We start from the raw sequence: 22,701 nt of genomic DNA, 5'->3' as shown, positions 1-22,701 counted from the left end.
GCAGCTGTCAGGGAATCCTCTAAGTACATTTAGATCAATGCAAGAAGTCAAATAAACACTTAAAATCCCGCAAGACTGAGATGGGCAGAGTGAATCCAGCCAGGAAACGGCTGAGTGGCTGCTTGACCCTTTTTGCTGTCACAGACCAACAGAACTGGAGGATGCTCCAACCCAACCCCAAATCCTGCTGTACCTGGGCACACACCATGGAAGGAGAGGCGACATGGGAAGGAGGACACGAGGCTTTGCTCCTGCCTCAGCTGGGTCGAGATGTTTCAGTTGCAAACGATAGATCTATTTTATGTATTAGAGCTTGTCTAGACTAAGGAAATGTTCCTGCTATGACTATGCTGAGGTAATTACACCAGTGTAAACCCCTTTGGGCAAAACAGAGCTTTCAGTGGCCTGATTTACGCTGGTCACTTGCCAGGATTAGTTCAGCTGGTACCAGCCTGTCCTCCAGGAGCTCCTGCTCCCAGCTGGAATCCTGCACAGGAGTTTTCATCCGTCTCATCTGAAACGTTGGCACTGCCAATCTATCAATCAAACCATCCTTGTGGGATGGTTGTGCAAATGTTTCTCTCCAAAAGAATGGTAAGTATGTAGAAGACTCCTCTGTTAGTAGGTAACTGATTAATGTAGGCTACAAAAAACGTGCTGAAATAAATCTGAGTTTAAATTAAAGCATATTTGGATTTGTATATGGATGTCAGGGAAACATATTTGCTGCAATGAAATAGGAAGGCTGACGTGGGATGTTCAGCCTGCCAGGGATAGATGTGTCCCTTACCCACATTAAATGAAAATGTGTCCAAAGAGAGTAAAATGGGAGCCACTCCAAACTGATTAATGTAAATGAACAAAAAAAAAATTAAACTAAATTAAATAACTCCAAGGAAGCCCCTTTTAAAGCACAGAAAGAGGAACACTTGTCTAGGAGAAATTAGTGGCAATATTTACACTGAATTTAAAGGAGAGGCTTCACTTACCATAACGTGTAAAGCCACACAATGCTGCTGTGCATGGCACAGTATGAAATACATGTGCTGAGTTTCACACACGGCATTCAGGGAACATGTTGATAAATGCAGGATGAGGTACAGGCAGACTAATAGACAGACTTGGTTATATTTTAATCTGGTTTACTGTTACCTGCAGGTGTTACAGTTAAAATGTTCTAAAAAGTTACCATACACCTTTAATTCTAAACAGTTACTGGAAGGACAGCTAGAAACTCTAATAGTGAAGCAAATATGCTCCTTTAAAAGTTTCCTTATTAAAAAAAAAAAAAATAAAAAAGAGGGGGGAAAAATATGTCTGAAGCACCAAGATGACATCAGAAAAGTTCCTCAATTCACAGATGGCTGCACCTTTCAAAAAAAATTAAAACAGGAACCCTGGATTGATTTAATCACCCATACAAGCGAAAAAACGTAATGAAGATATTTAGTGCCAAATTGGTTTCTTGGGACCTTTTCCATGTAAATAATACAAATCAAACCTTGAAGTTCAGCGTAGATATGATCTGACAAGTAAGCCAGGCTTTTTGTTTTCCTTTGATCCAGCTCCAGAAATATTTTATCCAAGGTAAAGTTGTTTTTAAGTGTTTTCCATTTCAGTTTTTAATTTCGGATATTCATCATATAGGAAACTCGCTTATAATGCTTCAGACCTCAGCCTGGCTGCACTGACTCACGGCACCAAACATAAAGATTTCCTTGTATTTGGCTCTAAGTGTGGGACCATCAAGAGTTCCTGATGTGACACGGGATCGATTTCCATTGCTCGGTTATTTTTAATGGTACAGGGAACATGGACAACCCCAGCTGAACGTTTCCAGCATTGTTTGCACTGTTCCACTTCTCACAGCTGTGTTGGGGAATAATACTTTTGAAAATAATAAGATACACAGGCCTTTGCTTTCTAAGTGATTGCCCAAATTCCCCACGTGATGCCGTTCCCTCAGGATGCCGTGTGGGAGCAACAGTGCCTTCTCTTGAAAGAAAATCTCCATGTTAGGTTTACTTTGATTTTTTTTTAGTGTTTTACTTTTATAATTCTGTTAAAAATAAAATTTTAAATTTTTTAAAATCTCTATCTACTCCATTCTAAAACCAGGATGAAGATTCTGCAGTTCAGAAAACTAGATATATATATATATATATATATATAAACCTGATGTTCACAATTTTCAGTGTTGTGTGCTTAAATACAGATTTAGGCACCTTGCTGTAGGCACCCAGTTTTCAAAAATTCAGCTCTTGTGAATAATGTAAAATCCTCTGGATTCTCTTCCTTCCACAAATTGGAATGTAGTATATTTAGAATTAACAGGGCCCGTTTTCTCTTCTGACTCGAATATGTGGTGTAAGGTTAATGAAAATAAGATGGATCTTTTATTTTGGGTCTTAAATATAATATTATTAAATGTGCCCACCAGAAATGTAGGATAAAATATTTGCTCTGCTTGAAGATTATGTGATATTTGTATTCTAAGCCTCACCACAGTGGGTTTCTTTAAATAGAAGCTATACTTTACTCCTAAATTGCTTAAGGCAAAGGAAGCAGAGATGATGTTTTTATGAATGTTTAAATGCAAATGGAACTGAGAGTGAATGCTATGCTAGCTAACATCAAAGGCTCACCAAAGTCTCTGCATTAATGAGGCTCTTTGTTTCCTGGATCACAGATTACAACAGGTTTCCAACTCATTGCCAAGGCTTTATCTCCATTTGGGAGGGCTGTAAATCTCAGACGATTTTTTTCACATGCAAAACAAGAGGATCATCTGAAAGAAGAAGGGGGAAAAAAATCTTAAAGTAGCAAATATTTCATTCAAATGATTATTCCTCAAAGTGGCTGCATCTTGTTTTATTTTGGGGATGTTTAAAAGAATGGAAATTTGCAGACGGAGTTTCCTATGGGGCGGCTCATTCATTTGGAGGAGAAAACCGAGCAGGAAAAAAGCAAACAGCATCCTTCCCCCCTCTCATCTCCTTCAGCCCTGCATCAACTGTGCCCCCGAAATCAGAACAATAATTCTATGTCATGCAAAATCAGCAATTAGCAGAAAGACGGATTTTGCTTCATTTAAATATATTCAAGTACTTTTCAAAGTGGCTCCAACTAGTTCTTCTCCTCCCCAAAAAGTAATGAGATTATATCCCTAGTAATAATACCCTAATTAACAAGAAAAATAGGGGCCGAGATTTTTAGCTTCCTATTCAAGGGCTGAATGTGACAATATGTTGTATATTGGGTCATAAAAAACAATTTACATGGCGTCATTACAGTCTGTAGCAAAGTCTCCAGGACCCAGGGCTATCTTATGCAATCTTAATTAAGGAAAATAAATATCGGTGTGTTGTTTTAAGCTACCGGAGACATGCACAGGACCTGTCGTATGTGATCAGAAGAGATGGGGAGTTTCCTTTTCCATGGGAACTGCTTGAAAAACCCTCCGACGCCGACACACAAGTGTCTAGTGCCTCCGAAATTGGCTGCGAAGATGGTAATTTCGTGTTTCCTGACCCTCGGGGCCAGTCAGGAAAACTAATAATTTTCTGCAGCCCCACGTCACGTCTGTGCTGCCGAGGGGCCGGGGGGCGATGGTGTGCCCGCGGGTGGGCAGGGCACGCTCGTGTGACCCGCGTGTGTGCACACGTGTGTGGTCTGTGTGTGTGTGTGCACACGTGTGATCTGTGTGTGTGCACCCATGTGTGATATGTGTGTGTGCACACGCGTGATCTGTGTGTGCACAGGTGTGATCTGTGTGTGCATGCACCCATATGTGATCTGTGTGTGCACACATGTGATCTGTGTGTGTGTTTGTGTGTACACGTGTGATCCGTGTGTGTATGCAGCCACATGTGATCTCTGTGTGCACCCACATGTGATCCGTGTGTGTGTGTGTGTACACACATGATCTGTGGGTGCACACATGTGACCCATGTGTGTGTGTGCACTCATGTGTGACCCGTGTGTGTGTGTTTGTGTGCTGTGTGTGCCTGTGTCACATGTACATGCCCTGATGCGTATCAGCGTGTGCACACATTTGTCCTGATGCCACAGTGTGTGCATGTATGTGCTCATGTGTGTCTATCTGTGAACACATACGTGTCCTGATGTCTCTCTGTGTGTACGGGTACATGCCCTGATGTGTCTCAGTGCACACATGTACGTGCTGAAGTGTGTCTGTGTGTGCACACACATACATGATGACGTGTGTGTGTGCACATGTGTTGATGTAATAGTGTGCACACATGCATGATGATGTCTGTATGTGCACAGCTATATGTTAATATGTGCATGTGTGCACATATGCATGTGTTCATGTGTGTCTGTGTGCACAGATCCTGATGTCTTACTGTGTACATATGTACATGTGTTCATGTGTGTCTCTCTGTGCACACACACATCCTGATATCTCAGTGTGTGACTGTGTACACATCCTGATGTGTCTCAGTGTGCACACACATGTGCTGACGTGCGTGTGCACACATATATGTCCTGGCGTGTCTCAGTATGCACACACGTATGTGCTGATGTGTGTCTGCAGTTCCATGTACGGCCTTCTGTCCTCTGTATTTGTCTGTGTGCTGCTGACCTGTGTTTGCAGACTCACGGGCAAATGTGAGCGTGCAGATGTGTGTGTGTGTGTGCAGATGTGTGTGTGTGTGCAGGTGTGTGTGTGTGCAGGTGTGTGTGTGTGCAGGTGTGTGTGTGTGCAGGTGTGTGTGTGCGCAGATGTGTGTGTGTGTGCAGATGTGTGTGTGCCAGACTGTAGCTGTGCACCCTGATGGGTACAGTTGTATGTTCCTTTCTGCCGGTGTGTTTGGGGCTGTGTGTCGATCCCACGGCTGTGCACACACATGTGGGATCACTCCCGTGTGCCAGCTGTGTGTGCTGATGTGTGTGCACAGGTCTGTGTAGCTGTACACTGACACCTGCAGGGACAGTGTGGGCACGAGCAGTGTGTGCAGGTTGAGTGTGTGCCAAAGTGTGTGTGCAAGCACGTGTGCAGACAGAGGTGTGCACAGGCGTGTGTGCAGGTGGGTGGGCACAGGTGCACGTACAGGTGTGTGTACACAGAGGTCTGCATGGAGAGATGTGTGTGCAGGCACGTGGGTGTGCAGAGATGTGTGTGAGGGCCTCTCTGTATGTGCACAGAGGTGTGTTCAGGTGTGTTCATGTGCAGAGATGTACGTGCAGCACATGTATATGCACAGATGCGTGTGCAGGCCTGTGAGTGTGTGCACAGAGGCGTGTTCAGGCATGTTCACATGCAGAGATGTACGTGCAGCACATGTATATGCACAGATGCACGTGCAGGCCTGTGTGTGTGTGCACAGAGGTGTGTTCAGGCATGTTCATGTGCAGAGATGTACGTGCAGCACATGCATGCACACAGATGTGTGTGCAGGCCCGTGTGAGCGTGGGCTTGTGCGCACACGCGGGCACAGGTGCGTGTGCCCATGTGCGAGCAGACACGCGTGTGCACACCTGTGCGTGCAGCACACGTTACACACACCCGGGGGGCTGCACCGAGCCCCCAGCGCTGCCCACCCCGCAGCCGGGCCGGGATGGGGGTCACCCCGCCGCAGCATCCCTTTAAGGCAGGGACTCGGCGCGTGTGCGGCGGAGCATGTGTGCCCGTGTCCGCGCGTCTGTGTGTCCCTGTGTGTGTGTCCCCGCGTGTGCCCGCCCCCGGCCCCTCCCCGGCGCTGCCAATCACCCGGCGGCCGCTTTGATGTCGCAGCGCTCGCCCGCCGCGCCGCCGCGCTCACAGTCGGACCGGGCGCTCCGTGCTCCGCCAGCCGCCGGCGCCCGCTGCTCCAGCCAAACTTCCCGGGGCTCGGAGGGCGGGGGGGCGGCGGCGGCACGGGGGGGGCCCGGAGCCCGGCATCCCGCGACTCCTGCCCGCCCGCAGCCTGCCGAGCCCCCCGAGAGCCGCCGGAGCGGGGAGGGGAACGGGGGAAAGCGGGGAGGGGAGGAAAAGACTGAAGAAGGGGGAGAAGCGATTCTGATTTGTTTGGTTTTTTTTTTTGTCTAAAGAAAGGGTTTCGAGGGAATTTGGAAAGCGGGGAGCGAAATTAAAGGAAAAAGTTTAAAAGTTAAGAGGAAGGGAGGAAAAAACTTCTGGAAGAAAAAAAGAAATTCAAGAGGGAGCAAGTTTTTTTACATATAGGTTTGGTTTATTTTCCAAGAGGAGGAAAAAAAAATAATTGAGGGAGGGGGAAAAAAGAATAATAATAATTGCGGAGGGCTTGATCCGGGAGAACAATACTCGCCGGGAAAGTTGCTGCGCGGCGGGGAGGGAGCGGCGGGAGGAAAATGCCGCAGCTGGGCAGCGGCGGCGGGGACGACCTGGGCGCCACGGACGAGATGCTGGCCTTCAAGGACGAGGGCGAGCAGGAGGAGAAGATCCCCGAGAACGCTTTCACCGAGCGCGACCTGGCCGACCTCAAGTCCTCGCTGGTGAACGAGTCCGAGGGCAGCGGCAGCCCGGCCGCCGCCGCCGCCGACCCCGAGGTGGGTGAGCCCGGCCCTGCCCCGCGCCCCCCGCCCGGCCCCGCGCCCCCTCCCCACCGCCCCCGCGCTGCCCCTCTCTCTCCTCCCCATGCAGGCCCTCCGGCGAGTGCAGGATCCGCAGAGAGTTTACCAGGAGAAGCTCCCGGACCACATGGATGATGGTTAGTCACGGCAGTCCCCGCGTGTTTCCGTGTGTCCCCCTCTCCTCGTTCCCGGTTCCCGCTGGTCTTCCCCCGTGTGCCCTGTCCAGTGCTCGCCCTCCCCGGGGTGGTGATCCCCCCGGTCCCCCAGCCCATCACCCTGTCATCCCCCGGGAGGGAGGGATGTCAGCCTGGCCACCACAGCCCCCCGTGGGAAAGCTGTGTCTGTCAGCACCGAGGCTTCCCAGTGTCCCCAGTTTGGGATCCCACACCCATGGGGTACCTTGGCACCCCTCAACACCTTCTCCAGGGAGTCCAGGACAAAAAGACTCCCACAATATGCTGTAACCTCTTTGGGGACCCCCGACAGGCAGGGGAATCACCTGTCGTTAGGCCAATTTTGACAGGGCACGTTGATTTCAGCAGGTATGAAACATCAGGACCCAGGGATGTATAAAGGATCTGCATATTCCGGCTACCCTTTCCTGATGCTCTCAGATCCGTATCTGCCCAATGGATCTATGTCACCTCTGGTGAGTTCCTCCTCTCCTCGTGGAGAATTTTCATGGCCTCTCTCACTGCTGAAGTATGTTGTGGGTATTGTGCAGGCACCTACATGTGCTTTTTTCCCAACAAATGGGAGCCCAGTTTCTGCAATACCTGGGCGCTGTTCCGTCCGAGCCGAAGGGAGAAGCCATGGGAAGGGGCAGAGATGCTCGGCAGGAAGCGCCTGCTTGGCTCCGAGTTTGCTGGAGGAGCTGCTTTCCCGACCTCCCCATCCTCTAGGTTTGCCTTTACTCTTCCAGCAATCAAACCCTGATGTCTAATGGAAGAATGCCCCTTCGTTTTTCTGGGTCACAGGCTTTGGAAGGAGCAGCTCCTGGTGTTTGTGTTCAGGGATGTGTCCCGCAGCTGAAGTTGAGCTCGATGTGTCTGCTTGTTAAACAGCCAGATTCTGGTGTGCTGTGGGTTAGGGCTCTGTGGTGGATGATGGCCCAAAAAGTGGGTCTTGTGCTTTTGAAATGGCAATAGAGGTTTGTAGGAAAAGGCTTCACGCTGCCGGAGGACTATTCCTGACTTCTTGCTGTAAAGTTTTTCCCTCTGGGTTTAAATCAGCTTTAGTAATTCTGTGTGTCGTACTGTTTCTAAGTTTTGCTACGTGAGTGATTAAACTAAAGGCTTCTCTACACAAGCTGTCTTTTCCCGTCACCGCCTCTATCAGAACTTCAGCAAACACTGTCCTGACTTTGCAGCAGTCGGTTGGGGCTGGTGTGGCTCCTGGGGAGCCAGCACTGCTGCGTTTGTTTCTGCTTTATTCTGCATCAGCCGTCGGCAAGGGAGGACGGAACGTAATTTGGTTTATTTCAGGTTTAGATTTTTAACCTTTAAAGGGGTGAGGTTTAAAAGGATCTATAAAACCGTCCTTAATTCCAGGCATTTGTTCACAAGAGGGGGAGGGTGTTAAACTGGTGTTATTTAAAATTGGTGGACTGTGGGGTATGGAACTCAATATTTTATTTGTGGGAATCAGTGCCGTACCCTCACACCTGACCCAGCTGGCCTGGGCAGCAGGAGACGGGTTCCTGCGAGACCTTCCTGCACCCAGCTCAGCTCTTCCCAGGGAATCAGTTTCTCTGGCTGCAGGCTGCTGTGACTTTGCCAAAGTTTGCAAATACTGAGGCTCTGTCCCTAAATTTTGAAGTCTTCCTTCAGTTTACAACAGGAAAAGATGTGTTTGCAAGGCAGGGCCAGTGTAACCCAAATAAGCATTTCTTCTGGTGCTTCTCACCTTGTTTCCCTTCATCCAGGTATCAGGTACTGCCCCATCCCCTAAAATATGAAGCTGTTCACTTCCTGATAAATTTTAAATTATGTTAAATTTGTCTTATTGAAACACATTTAGTGTGCTCCCTGGGATAGAATCTGGGTGAGTTCAGAGTTACGTTAGTCCAGCAACTATTTGTTGTAGTGGAATATTTCTTTTAATCTTAAACTCTTCCTAGATGGGCAGCAAAGTGCAATAGCCTATTTATTAGCAGTTAGGCTGAAAAGTAGGTTGTGGTTTGGGAATCGCCTCTCCCCTTGATAATGGAATAAAATCCAAGTGATTACTGTCAGAGCAGCAGACAGGAGTAAGTAGACTGTGCAGAACTCAAAGGGGAGAAAACTGAAATAGCAGAGGAGGAATGATCCAGTCCCCTTGAGAGCCACCCAAATCATCCAGTGCCTCAGCCAGCTGCCCTTGGGCCTGCTCAGGTCCTGCCGTGGCTTATGTTGTATGACTTAAAGAGCTGATTTGATGTTTTCAGCTAAAAGTCTGTTACCTAACAGACAGGGGAAGATTTCTTCCTCAGATGAAGGCTGGTCTTGTGGTTTTTCAATTTATTGCAATAGCTATTCCAGTGTATTATTCTGGGCAATTTTGTCTTGTGTTTCCATTGACTGTGCAAAGGTTATCATGGTAAATTATGGATTGCTCTCATATAGATTTATTGCTGCTGTGTACATTATGTGAAGTGTGGGCTATAATCTGGTGGCTGCTTCCAATAATTGGGGAGGTCAGATCTGTGACCGAAGATTGCAGATACTTAACCATCCATAAAAGTGTGTTTAATTAACACTTTAGCACAAGTAGAGTCGGGGAGGAAGGTTGTGTGAGTGAATGGGATTACATATCACAGCCATGCGTGCTCTTGATAGTGGAGATTGTATTTTGGTTAATGAGGCTTCCTGGAAACGGTTGTTTGCAGTTGGGATTAATTTTAGAATCTTAAAAAAAATATATATAAATTAAAAGATTAACCCAAGAGTACTCTGGCAAACTTTCAGGGCTTTGCATTGAAAATAGTAATTTCCCTGATTGAGAACAGAGTATAACTCCCTGAAAGGCGAGGGGCAGCCGAGGCTGGGGCTGAGCCCCTGCCCTGCAACGCTCTGTAAAACCACACTTTTTTCGGTGGGCTCCCCACGAACCCCGTCAGGGCCCTGCAAGCACTGCTGGAGCAGCCCCGGTGCCTGCCTGGGTGGGTGTGTTGCTACCGGCAGTGCTGCTTTCCTATTTGCTTTCTGATTTTCTCAGCAGCATCACTTCTGCTTTGTTTCCCTCAAGGTGGTTGTAGCCACTAACTGTTAGGCTGCTCACCCCAGCATCCTGCTCGGCTCCCCGCATCTCCCAGCCAAAATTGCCTCTTTTTACCAAAACACACCCACTCGTGTTATTTACGAGCTCTGGTGCCGCTCCAGAGCGATGCTCTGGAGGTGTCTGGGTACCTGCCACCAGCAGCAAGGCCAAGCCCAGCTGATGGTCCCTGGAGGGCCAGCAGCAGCAGGAGGGTGGCAGGAGCTCCCTGCAGCAGGGTGGCCACCTCGGCCGCAGGTGGCAAATGCCAGTGGGGGATAATTCAGCTGGAGTGATGCTGCTTTGAGCAGGCACAGGTTTCCTGGACTGGCAGTAGAGCTTTCACAGGGGGTGCAGCCAAAGTGCTCCTGGAGCTGCTTCAAGGCAGTGGGCCCAGCCTGGGTTTTGGGAGCGAGCTGTGAACCCCATCAGCTGCTGGGCTGGGGAGGTCAAGGGTGTCAAGAGCCTCTCAGCACAGCCCGTGTGCACCTGAAACCCCAACATTCTGCCAGGCCCCAGCAGAGCCAGCTCTCACCTGGCTCTCAGGTGCTGTGTGCATGGTGCTTCATGGCTCCACTTTCACTCTCCCGTCTCATGCAAAGTCCAGTTTTTTCCAGGAGTGAAATATATGGGATTTATGGGTTAAAAACCTGCGAGAAACTTCCAAAGAATATGAGCAAGTTGAGGAACTGTTTTTCTAAATTAAATATAAAATCATAAAACTATATCCTTTTTTAAATAGTACAAATGACTTTAAATCAAATTAAGGTACATCCTTAGTAAGAACATCAGCCTTTTAGGTGGTTACAAACATTAGAGGTCAGACATGGTCAAACATGTTAACACTTTGATCAGATTAAAATATTTTTCTTGCTACAGTTGTATAATTGAGTTTAGACCTGCGGGGGTTTTCTGAACATTGTTATATCTTGTACCATGTGGTAGTTAAATGGTAGAAGGAGCACTTATAAGTTCCTTTAAGTTCCTTTTGTAAATAGGTTTATAAAATAGGGGAATGAGCCATGCTGTCCTTATGTAGGGCACAAGTTCTCCCCACTCCCATTGATAGAAGAGATCCCAGGGGTGCTCCTCACACCTTCTGTGCACCTCAGGTGTGTGTGCTGAGCATGTGAGGTGAAGGCAGGATTAAAATGTTCTATATGTGAAGCTGAGGCGCTGGGCTTTCTGTCTGTATGAAAAACAGAAGTCCAAGAGCCTCCATTTCTTTGGAAAACAGACACTGCCTCATTTTCTTAATTATTAAGTTGTCTAACCAGAGCTTACGTGGGAGCAGAAGGGTGGGGGGACCTCCCCAGCCCTGCATGGCTCAAGTCCCCAGATTAGACAGCAGGACTCACAAATAGTGCCCCTGCTCAGAGCCTGGTCCCCGTGGTCCGCTGGGCTCCTGGAGCTCGTTCAGAGGGTTTGAAATGTCCCCTTGGGCAGGGCAAGATGAAAGTGCAGTTACTGCTGGCCTGGGGCCACGGGCCCCAAATGTCTAACACGAGGTCAGAAAGCACAGAGCTGCAGTCTGGAGCTGCTCTTTGCCGGACCGAAGCTGAGGCAGCAGCCCCTGAGCCCCGGGACACGGCTGGTTCTGCTGCATCCCCTTCCCCAGGGCTGCCCCATCCCCGGGCAGGAGGAGGCTGTGGCCCCCGCAGCAGCTGGCGGAAGGAAATCTGCAGCTCAGCTGCTTCTCTGCGAGGTCTCTCTGTCCTGACTTGCACTGTCAGGGCAATAGTTTAGTATTGCTTTTTCCTGTGTTGGGTTCTGATCTTGCTGAAACCAGTGGGAAAACTCCCCGGAGCCGCCGTGTGACGGGGATTTGTCGCTGCGAGGGGACTGCTGCATCCCTCTCCAGATGTGCGTGGAGGGAGGGAGGGAGGGAAGGCAGCTGGAAGCCAGCAGTAGCTCGGTGTGTTCCCAGCAGTGCCTGTTGCTGTGGGAGAGCAGCATCCCAGCCAGGTTCCCTGGCAGCAGGGTTTGCACTGCGGGACCTCGCCGGGACGGTGCTCTGTCCCCATCAATTGTCACATTCCCGGCAGAAAGCGTTAGGAGCGCGGCGGCTGCTGATGGACCTCCTGGCACACAGACAGATGAGTAATTTGTTCCCTCCTGACCAAAGCAAATCCAAATTCTTTCAGCTCCTCTACCTAGCTTGAAATAAGATAATAATGAAAATAATTTTTTACGTTAAAGCATAATGTTGGATAGGTGGATGTACCAAGGCACAGGGCTTCCGAGGTCATTTATTGCATGTCTGATTCAGTCTTGGTTCCCCCCCAAGGAAAATTCTTGTGTTAATTTCTGAGTTCATATCACACCCTCAATTTTGAAGCAGAACTTCCCTTTGAAATAAATTAGAGAGTTCTGCTTAAGAAGCAGTGACATGATACAGCACTGCCTGTGTGTGGTCTAATATAACCTTATTTTTAAAATTGTTTGGAATGAAAAAAAGAGAAAGAAAAATGTCACAGGGAAACAAAAGCAAGTTTTATGTAAATCTGTGCATGTGAATAAGTGTGCACGTGATTCAGACAGTTCAACAGTATCTGCTCTCCCACTGGGATTCCTTCACAGGCTACCCTGGAACTGGCTTCCCAGGCATGGGATGCTTTGGGGGGGGGAGTTGCTGTGAGATGTGTATGGTAAAGGCACCGTTCCTGCAAGCTTCCAACTGTTGCTGTTTGTGAAGTGTTATGAGCTCAATTGGCTGAGAATTTGGAGAGAAAAGCAAAAACTTAACATCAACTCAAGTTCTCGAAGCTCATCCATGTTAATGATTAGTATTTTTGAAATTTTAACTGTGAAGAACAAAGTGATTTGGGTTTGAGTGGCACGTCCGAGATGAAAGTGCAGAGCTGGTCTGGTATGTGGAGCTGTAACCCAGAGAAGGGAGAGCAGGAGGAGCTCTGCAGTGCACTCATGTTTTCCTCAGTCCTGCCATGGCTCCACAGACACCATTGAATTCCTGTGTTGGGGTGAAGCCCCTGACCAATCCATAGGGTGGGATGTGCTGTTCCCAGGTACCCAGCCCAGTAACCCTGGTGTGTTCCTGTGACTAAACAGACATTGCTGGCTCCGTAGGAATGACTCCCTTGCCTGCTGTCAAAGATCATCTGCAAAGGACCAGATCCTAATCACAGGCTGAACCCTCTCTATCTGTGGTGTGATCTGCAAGGGAAGCAGGATTTCGGGATTCAGGTGGTGTGAGCTGCACGCCTAAGATCCCAATCTGGCGTGGACTGTGTGTGTCTGTGTGTGCATGGCATGGTGGTTATTGGGAGAGCAAAGTCTAGTGCTGAGAAACACCACCAGTTTTGCCATTTTTGCCATTAATTTCGTGCCTGCAGTTCTGCCTTTTGGCTGTGGTTCATCAAGGCCAAATTTAGTCTTTGTTTCATAGGGGTTGACCTTTGAGCCCCCTTGGCAATTCACAGAGGAGGGGAGGAAGGACCCGAGCACCTGTGAGCACAGGGAGGCTCTGCTGGACAGGTTGGAGTTGGGTGAACAACAGTCAGGCACATGCTGCTCTTTAGTTACTAAAACCTCCTGCACCACGTCTGAGTCACGAGAAAATTTCTTCAACAAATCCTCAAGGATTGTCCTCTCCTCTCTGTTCTATTGATCTGAAGAGGGACTAGATGACAGACGTCCTCAGCACTGTCTTCTTGAAGGCATTGGTAATGTGGGAGCTTCTCTTCATCCCACTCCTCCGAGGTTTTGGGCTGGCCACAGCCACTGCAGCTCCCTCTCCTTTCGTTTGCTGCTCATTTCATAGAATCACAGAATGGTTTGGCTTGGAAGAGACCTTAAAGCTCATCCTGTTCCAACTCTCTGCCATGGGCAGGGATGCCACCCACTGGGTTGTTCAGGGCCCTTGGTTTCCCATGCCTTTGCCACTCCACCTCATTGCTCTGGGAGCCAGGAGATGGCTTAGGTCAGCATCTCTCCCAACCTGATGTACACATGCTCTTACCTCATCCTTTACCAATGGTGGGTGGAGGGCACAGCAATAGGAGAGTAGGTACAAGTTACTTCCTGAGCTCTTTGCAGAGCCACTGTGGCGGGGAAAGCTGCTCAGCCTGATCAAATCCCAGGCTGGTGCTGAGCTGGGACGTGAGTCCCCCCCCCCCCAGGCTCTTTCATGTGCTATTCTTCGAATTTCTCTTTAAGAAATAGGCTATAACATGATCCTTGCTCATTAGACTCTGTGTCTGGAGGATGAAACAAAGGTTTGGTAGGAGGACGGGTGACTCAGAGGGTTGGTAACAGGATGCAGAGCTGTTCTCTTCCTACTTTCCAGTTTCAATCCAGCTGAATCAGTGGAGACTGTTCCGCCTGCTGGCTTGTCCAGCGGTGTGTCCGGGAGGGCACGGCTCCCTCCAGCCCCTGGGTACTGTGGGTGTTTCATGGGGTGAATGATGAGGTGTCCTGAGAACCTGCAGAGTCTGGACCAAACCCTCCGTGAACGTCACCCAAGGTCCTGTTCTCACCGTGAGCCTGTCGGTTCAGCCCATGCTGGTGGCTCACAAACCCACCCACTCCATCCCTTAAAGGAGGGGATTGTAACCTCGTGCTCCTCTGAGGCTTGATTGCAGAGGGAACTGTTCCTTGGTTAATGATCTTGGACAAGGAGCTCTCACCTTCACCTCCTTGTGGAACAACTTAGCGCTGCTTTGTCACTGGTTTTTGCCTTTGGGTCTTTATGATTTAGGATCATAGAGTCATTTATGCTGGAAAAGCCCTGTAAGCTCATCAAGTCCAGCTGTTGACCCAGCACTGCCAAACCCACCACTAAACCGTGTCCCCAGGTGCCACATCTACATGTCTTTTAAATCCCTCTGGGGATGGTGACTTCTCAGGACAGCCTGTGCCAGGGCTTGCCAACTTTCTCAGTGAAAAACTTTCCCTGATACCCAATCTGAGCCTCCTCTGGTGCAGTTTGAGGCCATGTTCTCTTATCCTATCACCTATTACTTGTGAGGAGAGCCCGACCCCCACTTGGCTCCACCTTCCTGTCAGGAGGGAGTGAGAAGGTGACCTCTGAGCCTCCTTTTCTCCAGGCTGAGTCCCCCTTGCTCCCTCAACTGCTCCTCATCAGACTTGTGCTCCAGACCCTTCCCCAGCTCGGCTGGCCTGCTCTGGACACACCATTTATGACCATTCCAAAAGTTATAAAGGACTATTCCACCACCACTGCCTCTGTGATTTTATGGGGGAAGTGAGACACTTGTTCAGTACTGAGAATGATGACGGTTAGCAAAACCTGGCAAAATCAGCTGTCCCCATGCAGAGCATCCTGCTGGCTGGAAGTGCTGGGGAAGAGGTCACCAAAGTGTCTTTAAACCACTGCTCCTCTCCCGTCCACCGCCTCTGTGCTAAACACAGCTCAGCTGCCACGAAAGGAATCTGCTTCATTGTGTTTCACGGGGTCCCAAAATTAGTATTTTGTGAAAGAAAACAATAAACTCAACAATGCTGTGGTAAGTTTCTGAAACCAAAGTAAAACTGGATACTAGAATCTGGAGCACTTTTCCCCTCCGGTTATAACAACTTTGCATTTGATTAAATGATAGGCAAAAAACCGTCTCAACAGTATCTCCTTTGTTCCATTGAAGAATCTGGAACTATATAATATACAAAGTACACGTCTGCCTTGAAGAGCTACACAGTAATCATGGACTGACCAAAAAAAAGACCTTTTTTTTTTAAGTGATTCAACTTGTCTGCTCTGTGCTGAGTTTGTGGTTTGCTCCGAGGAGTAGCGTAAACTGAGGTTGTGCTCTGAGGGGACTCACACAAAAGTAAAACGTGAAGGCCCAAGGTTATAAAGTGTGTTTGAATGGGCACAAGAGAGATGTGATTATAAAGGCACTTGTGGAAGGAGTGCTGGGGAGAGTCTCTTTGCAGCAAAATGCTCAGAAAGGAGCAGAAATGTGGGATTTTTATTCTGACACTGAGGAGACGGCGCTGCGGAGGTTCCTTTCATGTTTAGGAAATAAACCATCGTAAGATCTACCACATGAAAATTTGTTGTTCTTAGCATGGAGAGGCTGATGAGGTGGCCCTTGTTAACATGCTGCTGCCCTGGAATTACTGGTGCAGGAGTGGAGATAGTGGAGAGGAGTCATTGGCTTGGGATTCTAACACGGGAGACACAGCACAATCCCTGACACCACCATACCCCAGGATGAAAATTGGCCTTTGAGCTTTGGCTTCCTGCTACAACTTACAGAGTGTGGCACTGCCAGTTTTGGAATCTCACCATCCAAAGGGATATGTGGATTCCGAAATCCAAGTGATGTTTTGCAAGATCACATCGTGCTGTGCTGAGTATTCCTTGGGAGTGCTTAGATAAATTAAATAAATAGATAAATTAAAATGTGTGTATTAGCCAAAATCAAAACTAGAGGCAATAATATAAAATAAGAAATAAAATTTAAAAAAAAAAATAAACACCCAAACCTTTTAGTTTGACTTTCTCTGATATAAAGCAATTTCTCCAGGACTGTGCACCATATGAAACACATTATAAATGCTCTTGTAAAATCCACATCATTATACCACATGAAAGGCTGGGTCCTAAAAATAGCCATTCAGAGAGGATGCAGGCTAGTAGCAATTTCGGTGATCATGAAATAGTTGTGTTGACATCTCTATGCATGCACACCCACAGAAAGCTTTGACTTTTGAATATTCTTAGCAACATTTGTGCTTTATGGAATTTTCCATGTTCTCGTCCCATGAATAGTCCTTTACCCAGTGGCATTCCTTTCTGATCTTATCCCCATGTTTCTAACCTTGATTTTATTGAGAAAATGGGCAAATTACTTTTTTTTTTTTTTAATTTTACATGAAACTCTTTGCTATCAGTTTGGCAGTGATTGGCAGCATCAGTTGTATTTCCCTGTCTCCTAGCAGGGAAATTATTTTCTTTTTCCTTCAACAGACACATGCATCCCTGGTATTTTGGGGAACTAAGTCTTAGAATGTAAACCTGGAGCATTAGGTGATAACACAAGAAGCTGCCACATCTCCCCAGCCTTTGTATCTGCTGTAGTATTCAAAAGAAAGTAAACGAGGTAAATCTGCAGTAATTACACAGCAGTGTATTCACAACAAAAGAATTTCTTCCTCATCCCGGCGATCAGAACTTGGATTTTGTTTTGGGATATGAAAGGCTGCAGCCTCCTGGCTTCGGTGTGTTCGCAGCAAAGCCCTGGCTGGGATCGACTGCCGTAGCTCTGGGACACACAACAGAGTCCTGCCAGCTGATATCGCTCGATATCTTTTTGAAGAGCTCATCAGATTTGACTTTACTGCTGTTGTGTTTCGGTTTTAGCTCGTTATTTGTTTGAAAGCATCACTATAGGGATGGTTTTCTGAAGAACGTTGGAATCTTCGGTGCTGATCTCTCGTTTGCATTTTTCTTTTATAAGCTACATGATTATGATGGGGATGTGCACCTTCACATGAGGGTGGCTGAAGGCTGTGGTTGGAGCCTGTCCTCGATTTTAAGTGTGTGGCCCTTCTAAAACCAGTTGGAAACAGTCTGTATCCTCAAAATAAGTTTGCTTGTGGAATTGGAGCAAAATCTGTGGAGATGGTGAGTGAAATAACAGGGTGCTGTAGAAAATTACATTGCTTCTGAAATAGCTGGCATGAAAATCATGAAGTCTGAGGTTTCATTCAAATCAGATGTATCTCTGGTTGTCGTGGGGCAGGATACAAACTCTCCAAGGGATTTACAGGGAGCCATACAGTTGTTCCAGGTTGTTTTAACTTCAGGGCAGCTCTTTTCCCTTGTCCAGGTCTGGAGTCCTCTTCCAGTGCAAACAGGCTCTCCAGTTTTTAGCTTGATCAGTTGATTTTCTTGCAGGCTGTTGGAAACTCTGAAGAACCAAATGCTGTAAAGTGACATCACAGAAGTGGGTTTGCTGTTGCTGACTTAGCTCCCTGGAACATCCTGGACTAGGGGACCTGGGAACACTTTGACAAGGCATTAGTTTTATAGAGTAAATGCATTGATTTCCACACTGTCAGTCATTTAAGGATCTATTTGCAACTAAGTACTAAGACATTTTGGCTCCTGTTGTCATCATGCTCTGTATAATGCAACAGACAGTGGGGTTTAGAAAAGCTAAAAAGTTTTTAATGCTTCTGGCTTGAAGCTGACATTGTGCCTAAGCCCTTTTCTTTTCTCTATGATTAATTTGGTGGCTGAACCTGAGGTTCTATCTGGCAAGTTAAGTTTTTCACTACTCAGGTAAAAGCACTAAATATCCCTCACTGGGACTTAGGACAGCACTTGAATACAAGAGCTGTCGTAGGGAAAATCTAATTTCTTGACTCAAGAGGACAGAAAATTACCTGATATGTCAGTGCTGGTTGTTTGGTTAATGACATTTACTGGAAATAGTATATAACTACATGCATGTATTCGAACTTCACGAAATAAGATGTTTTCAAATTATAATGTGATATTTGTACCGAGATGAGTTCAGTTGGTTTGAGCATGGTGCTAATAATGCCAGGGTCACAGGTTTGATCCCTGTACAGGCCATTCAGTTAAGAGCTGGACTCAGTGATCCTTCTGGGTCCCTTCCAGCTCAGAATATCCTGTGATTCTGCTCATCTTACACACGGATCTGCATATAAATGCACAGTGATGGATGAGGCAGGCTGCAGCGAATCCCTGAAAGATCAGTTCCCCTATCAAAAGGAATCACTATTGACCCAAATTTCCTTCTGAAACCAGTGGTGAGTGCCTGGGTGCTGGGTGGGTGCGTTGCTGTGCCCGGGGGCGGGAGCTGCCTGTCTCCTGCGCCCAGGAGCTCGTTTGATACGGGATCCTCTTCCCCGGGAGCACCAGGTGCCGTGGCAGACGGGGTGAGTAGCCAGATAAACAGACACGAGCAGCACCAGTTGTTTATGTGCTAACACAGGATGTTCTCAAAATCAGGTAAGAAGTGAGGCATGTTACCAAGTTTTATAGCAGAGGAACCGGATAGTCTTGTAACTGCCGTGCAGGGCTGTGGCGGAGGAAGCGTGGTTTTATCCCGGCTCCTGCTCCCGGTCCCGCAGGAGCTTGTTTTTCTGTGACTCAGTTTCCCCCAGGAGTGTTGTGGAGCTGTATCATTTCATGTGTAAGTGATGTTTGGAGAGCACTGCAGGGACAGCCACATGGATACTGAAAAACACCATAAAATCCCGCGCAGGGGACTGCGAGAGGGGCTGTGTCAGAAGCGATCAGAGAAGGACTAGCCAAAAACAAGTAATCTGTGCTGCTTGTTAGACCATTTACTTCAAGATATTAAACAAATTGCAATTTCATAACCTTCTAGGGAGTTGCAGGTGGCCTTAAGACCACAACTCCTTCAAGGCAATTGGCATCTTTTCTTGCTTTAAAAACAAGTCACCTTTTTGGCCTAAGCAGTAATTTCATAGAGTGGCATTAGTTGGATGGGAACAGTGATGGGATGGTCCAACATGTCTGAAATACACAAGCTGCACAAATCCTCCTTATTAAACCAGGGACAAAATGTCATTTATTTACCCACTTGTAATATGGTGATGAGAACAACCTCCAGGATCACACGGCGTAGCTTTTGGACACATGTACCAAACCTCTGGATGCATAATTCAAATTCCTTGTCATGAAGAATGAGTCTATTTATCTTGGAACCTTTTTTACTTAAACAGTAATCTCTAGGAAATCATTTGTTAACAGTAGTTCCCTGCCAGTTTGTCAGCTAATGGCTTGAGGCAAAGTCTGAAGTGGATGAAATCTTTTCCAGGGAGATGCTGCTGTCGCATGGGGTGCAGAAAGGTTTATAGCAGACAGCAAGTAGTGGAGGCGGTCAGATGAGTTCAGTCCAACTTCCAGAATCCCAAGGAAACCCGGCACGATGGGATAAAGATGACTGTTCTAGGAGTGCATCGTTTGTAGAATATTAAAGCCATCAGTTGTGCCTGTGTCAACTTCCACGCCTGAACTTTCCTTACTGGCGGCTCCAGGTGTGAGTGTGGGGAGGCCAAAACCACACGTGTCTGTGGTGGCTGAGGTTCTGCATCTCTCTCTGTATCCCAGGCATCTCTGCATCTCTGTGTCCTGGGCATCTCTGCATCCTGGGCATCTCACCATCCTGGGTATCTCCACCTCTGCATCCCGGCACCTCCGCGTCCCGAGGCATCTCCCCACGCCAGGTGTGGAGGCAGCCGGGCGGGAGGGCCGGGGTGCAGCCCCCCCAGCTCAGCTGGGGTGCCGCAGGGTGTCTGCCAGGGCAGCAGAGTCCTCCAGCTCGCAGATGTTATCGCCCTCTCCAGCAGTCTAGCAGCGAGTTTCAGTTAGGTAATGAGTTATCTGATTTCCCTTTAATCTGGGCAGCATCACTGCAGCGCGACAGCCTCGCATCGCTGTTTATCTCACGCTCAGGGCTGCAGGGAGAGAACTGGTAAGAATGGGTGAAAATTCACTGGAAAAGGAGCTAGGAAAAGCCACCCTGATCTCCTGGCCTGCACCAAATCCCTCCTGTTTGCAGCAGGAGCGGGTGAGAAATAACTGCCCTGAGCCGAAACTCTCCCGAAAGGCCACAAAATCCAGCTGAAGTAAATACCACTTCCCTGCAGCATTATCTCCCACTCGGTGCTGTCTGCCCACAGAGGATGGTAGGGTGTAGGAACTGGCAGGGGATTAATGGCAGCCTGGTTCATAAAAAACTCGGCTGCCAGAAGGACGTGGGACCCAGACAGAAGTAAAGAGGGGCTGGTTCTCTCTGCAGATGCCCCCAAGTGCTATTTGTCTGAGAGCAGATTTTCCCACAGATCTTTGGCCTTCATATTATTTGAAGAACCCCCTCTGCAGCTGCAATCCTTCCCTCCCCCGAGGGAAAAACAGGGTGGTAACTTTGTGAACTGAATGGTGTGGAGGTTTAGGAGTACTGCCATGGGAGGGGAAGATTTGGCTCATTAGCGTGGAACATTGTGTTGCCAGGAACAGAGTTTTGGGGCAGAACTAATAACATGGAAGCAGATGCAGTCAGCTTTTATTAAACTGGTTTGTAGATGACTCTAAATAGGCAACAGTTGTATCTGGGGCTTTCCTTGCGAGAGGCAGAATGGCAGACCCCAGCAGCAGCAGAGCCTGGCTTAGGTGCTGGATAAAAAGTACAGAGAAGCCAACCAAATCCCTGGATGTTAGGAAAAATTTCTCTCAAATGTATTTAAAAAAAAAAAAGAAAAAAAAAAGCAACAGAAGTCTTTGTGATTGTGTTATAATCTTTAGACTTTTAGAGTCCACACATGACTTTGAGCAAGGAGCAGCTTTAGAGCCGTGGAGTTCATAGTCTGAAGGACCCAATATTGTATCACCTTTGCTTTACCATGGTGCATCATCTCCTCTAGGCCATGGACTCCCGAGTTTCACTTAGTTACCCCAATAGCTGGACATGAACTGCTTGACAGTGCATTACAGGTAGGGATGGATAGATTAATTTCCAAGCCAAGTTTTGAAGCACTTCTCTCTTGAACCTCCCTTTCCATAGCACCCATTAACTCCACAGCTCTTATCAGCACCAGTGATGGTCGGGTGCCATTTCCTGACACATGGCATTCCATGGCCACCAGTAATGATGGGCTGAACTCGCTCTGTAATTGCCTTGCACAAGTACACAGCTTGGAATGACCACCAGCCAAATACAAACTGCCCATCTCAGCCACCTCCCAGAATCAAGTGAGACCGTTGATACCTCTGAGGAGTCACCACAAAGACCGTCCATCCTCTACCAGACCCAGCAATGGCTGTTGCTGTGTGTCCTCACAGTGTCCTCCTGGTCCTTCACCACCTCTGTGCAGCCATGAGGGTGTCGGGAATGATCAGTCTCCATCAACACAACCGAGCTCACAAAGCTCTGTAGAGGTGCCCGTTGGATTGCTCACATCTCCATAGGTACCTGTTGATTGTCCCCTCCTTCTGTGCCAGCTCCAGCCACCATTTCATGGAGCAAAGAGAACCTTTCCCTGCTCCACACATCCAAGAGCAGCCTGGCATACACACCGTGTGCTCCCTCCTGTACTCCCAGCAGCTTCATCCTCCCAGTCTGGCTGAATAAGGCAGGAAGAATCCCGCTTGGATGCTCAACTCCATCCTGCCTTGGTTGTGCAATACTTTTTTTCTCAGGCAGTTTCTAATCTAGAGATTTTCTGGGATCTGTGCACGGCATAGAGGGAAGTCTCCTCATCACCTCAGGTTCTGTCTTTCGGTACCAAGTGTTTAAGACATAATTCCAGGCGTCCAGGGCTTGCTTTCTCTTTGTGTCTCCTTTGCTGTTGCTTTCATTTGCTAACATGTTGAACTTCAAAGTCTATTCTTTCTCCTTCCTAATTTTTATGGAAAAAATGGTCTAAACCCCATTTGCATTTCCTCCCTGAGGATACTGGCAATCCTTAATCCTATATATTAAAGAATCTCAGTTTTCCCAGCAGCCTTTTATTCTGGGACTACTCTTCCACTCTGTTTTCTCCTTGAAATCCTCTCCTGTGGTTCAAAATTGCTCTTCACGGTGCCTGACCACTGTCACTTGCTGTTATGAGCTATTTGCACGGATGTTTGATCACTTTTTAAGCCCTTTTCCCTTCCCAACCTGTCCCTTGCAGGTAATTTGTGAAGGTTTCATGCCCGTGGCAGTAGGTGCCTGTTTGCCCTCGGAGGCTGTGGTGTGGGGCTGTGTGCTGTGCAACCAGCAGTCTCCAGGACCTGCTGGAATAACTATTTATAGAGCCAAGAGATAGCAGGATGAAAGGGTGAATAACTGGGTGCTGGTTTATTCAGGGTGATTTTAATTTCACACCGATGGTCTCCATGTTCTAGTCGAGGACACAGCTCCCAGTGACTGCTGCTTGAGAGGAGAT

General features: G+C 47.8%; 1 protein-coding gene across 7 annotated transcripts in view; it reads left to right on the top strand.

Moving 5' to 3' along the window:
- Nucleotides 1-5,784: 5,784 nt before the first annotated feature.
- Nucleotides 5,785-22,701, top strand: part of TCF7 (transcription factor 7) — a 69,751-nt gene continuing 52,834 nt past the window's right edge. For 5 of the 7 annotated variants that reach the window (XM_051794107.1, XM_051794105.1, XM_051794111.1 and 2 more), the window contains exons 1-3: nt 5,785-6,531; nt 6,626-6,692; nt 7,095-7,204. In XM_051794107.1, coding sequence (XP_051650067.1) covers nt 6,334-6,531; nt 6,626-6,692; nt 7,095-7,204 — 375 coding nt within the window. In that variant the 5' untranslated portion in view covers nt 5,785-6,333. The remainder of the gene's footprint in view (nt 6,532-6,625; nt 6,693-7,094; nt 7,205-22,701) is intronic. The other 2 variants (XM_051794108.1, XM_051794106.1) reach the window with 1 other exon arrangement.

This window comes from Manacus candei, unplaced genomic scaffold (genome assembly GCF_025592945.1).
Source record: "Manacus candei isolate 608988 ecotype Guabito, Panama unplaced genomic scaffold, ASM2559294v1 h1tg000037l, whole genome shotgun sequence".
Lineage (NCBI taxonomy): Eukaryota > Metazoa > Chordata > Aves > Passeriformes > Pipridae > Manacus > Manacus candei.
Note: the sequence above shows the minus strand (reverse complement) of the source record. Positions and strands in the feature narration are given on the sequence as shown.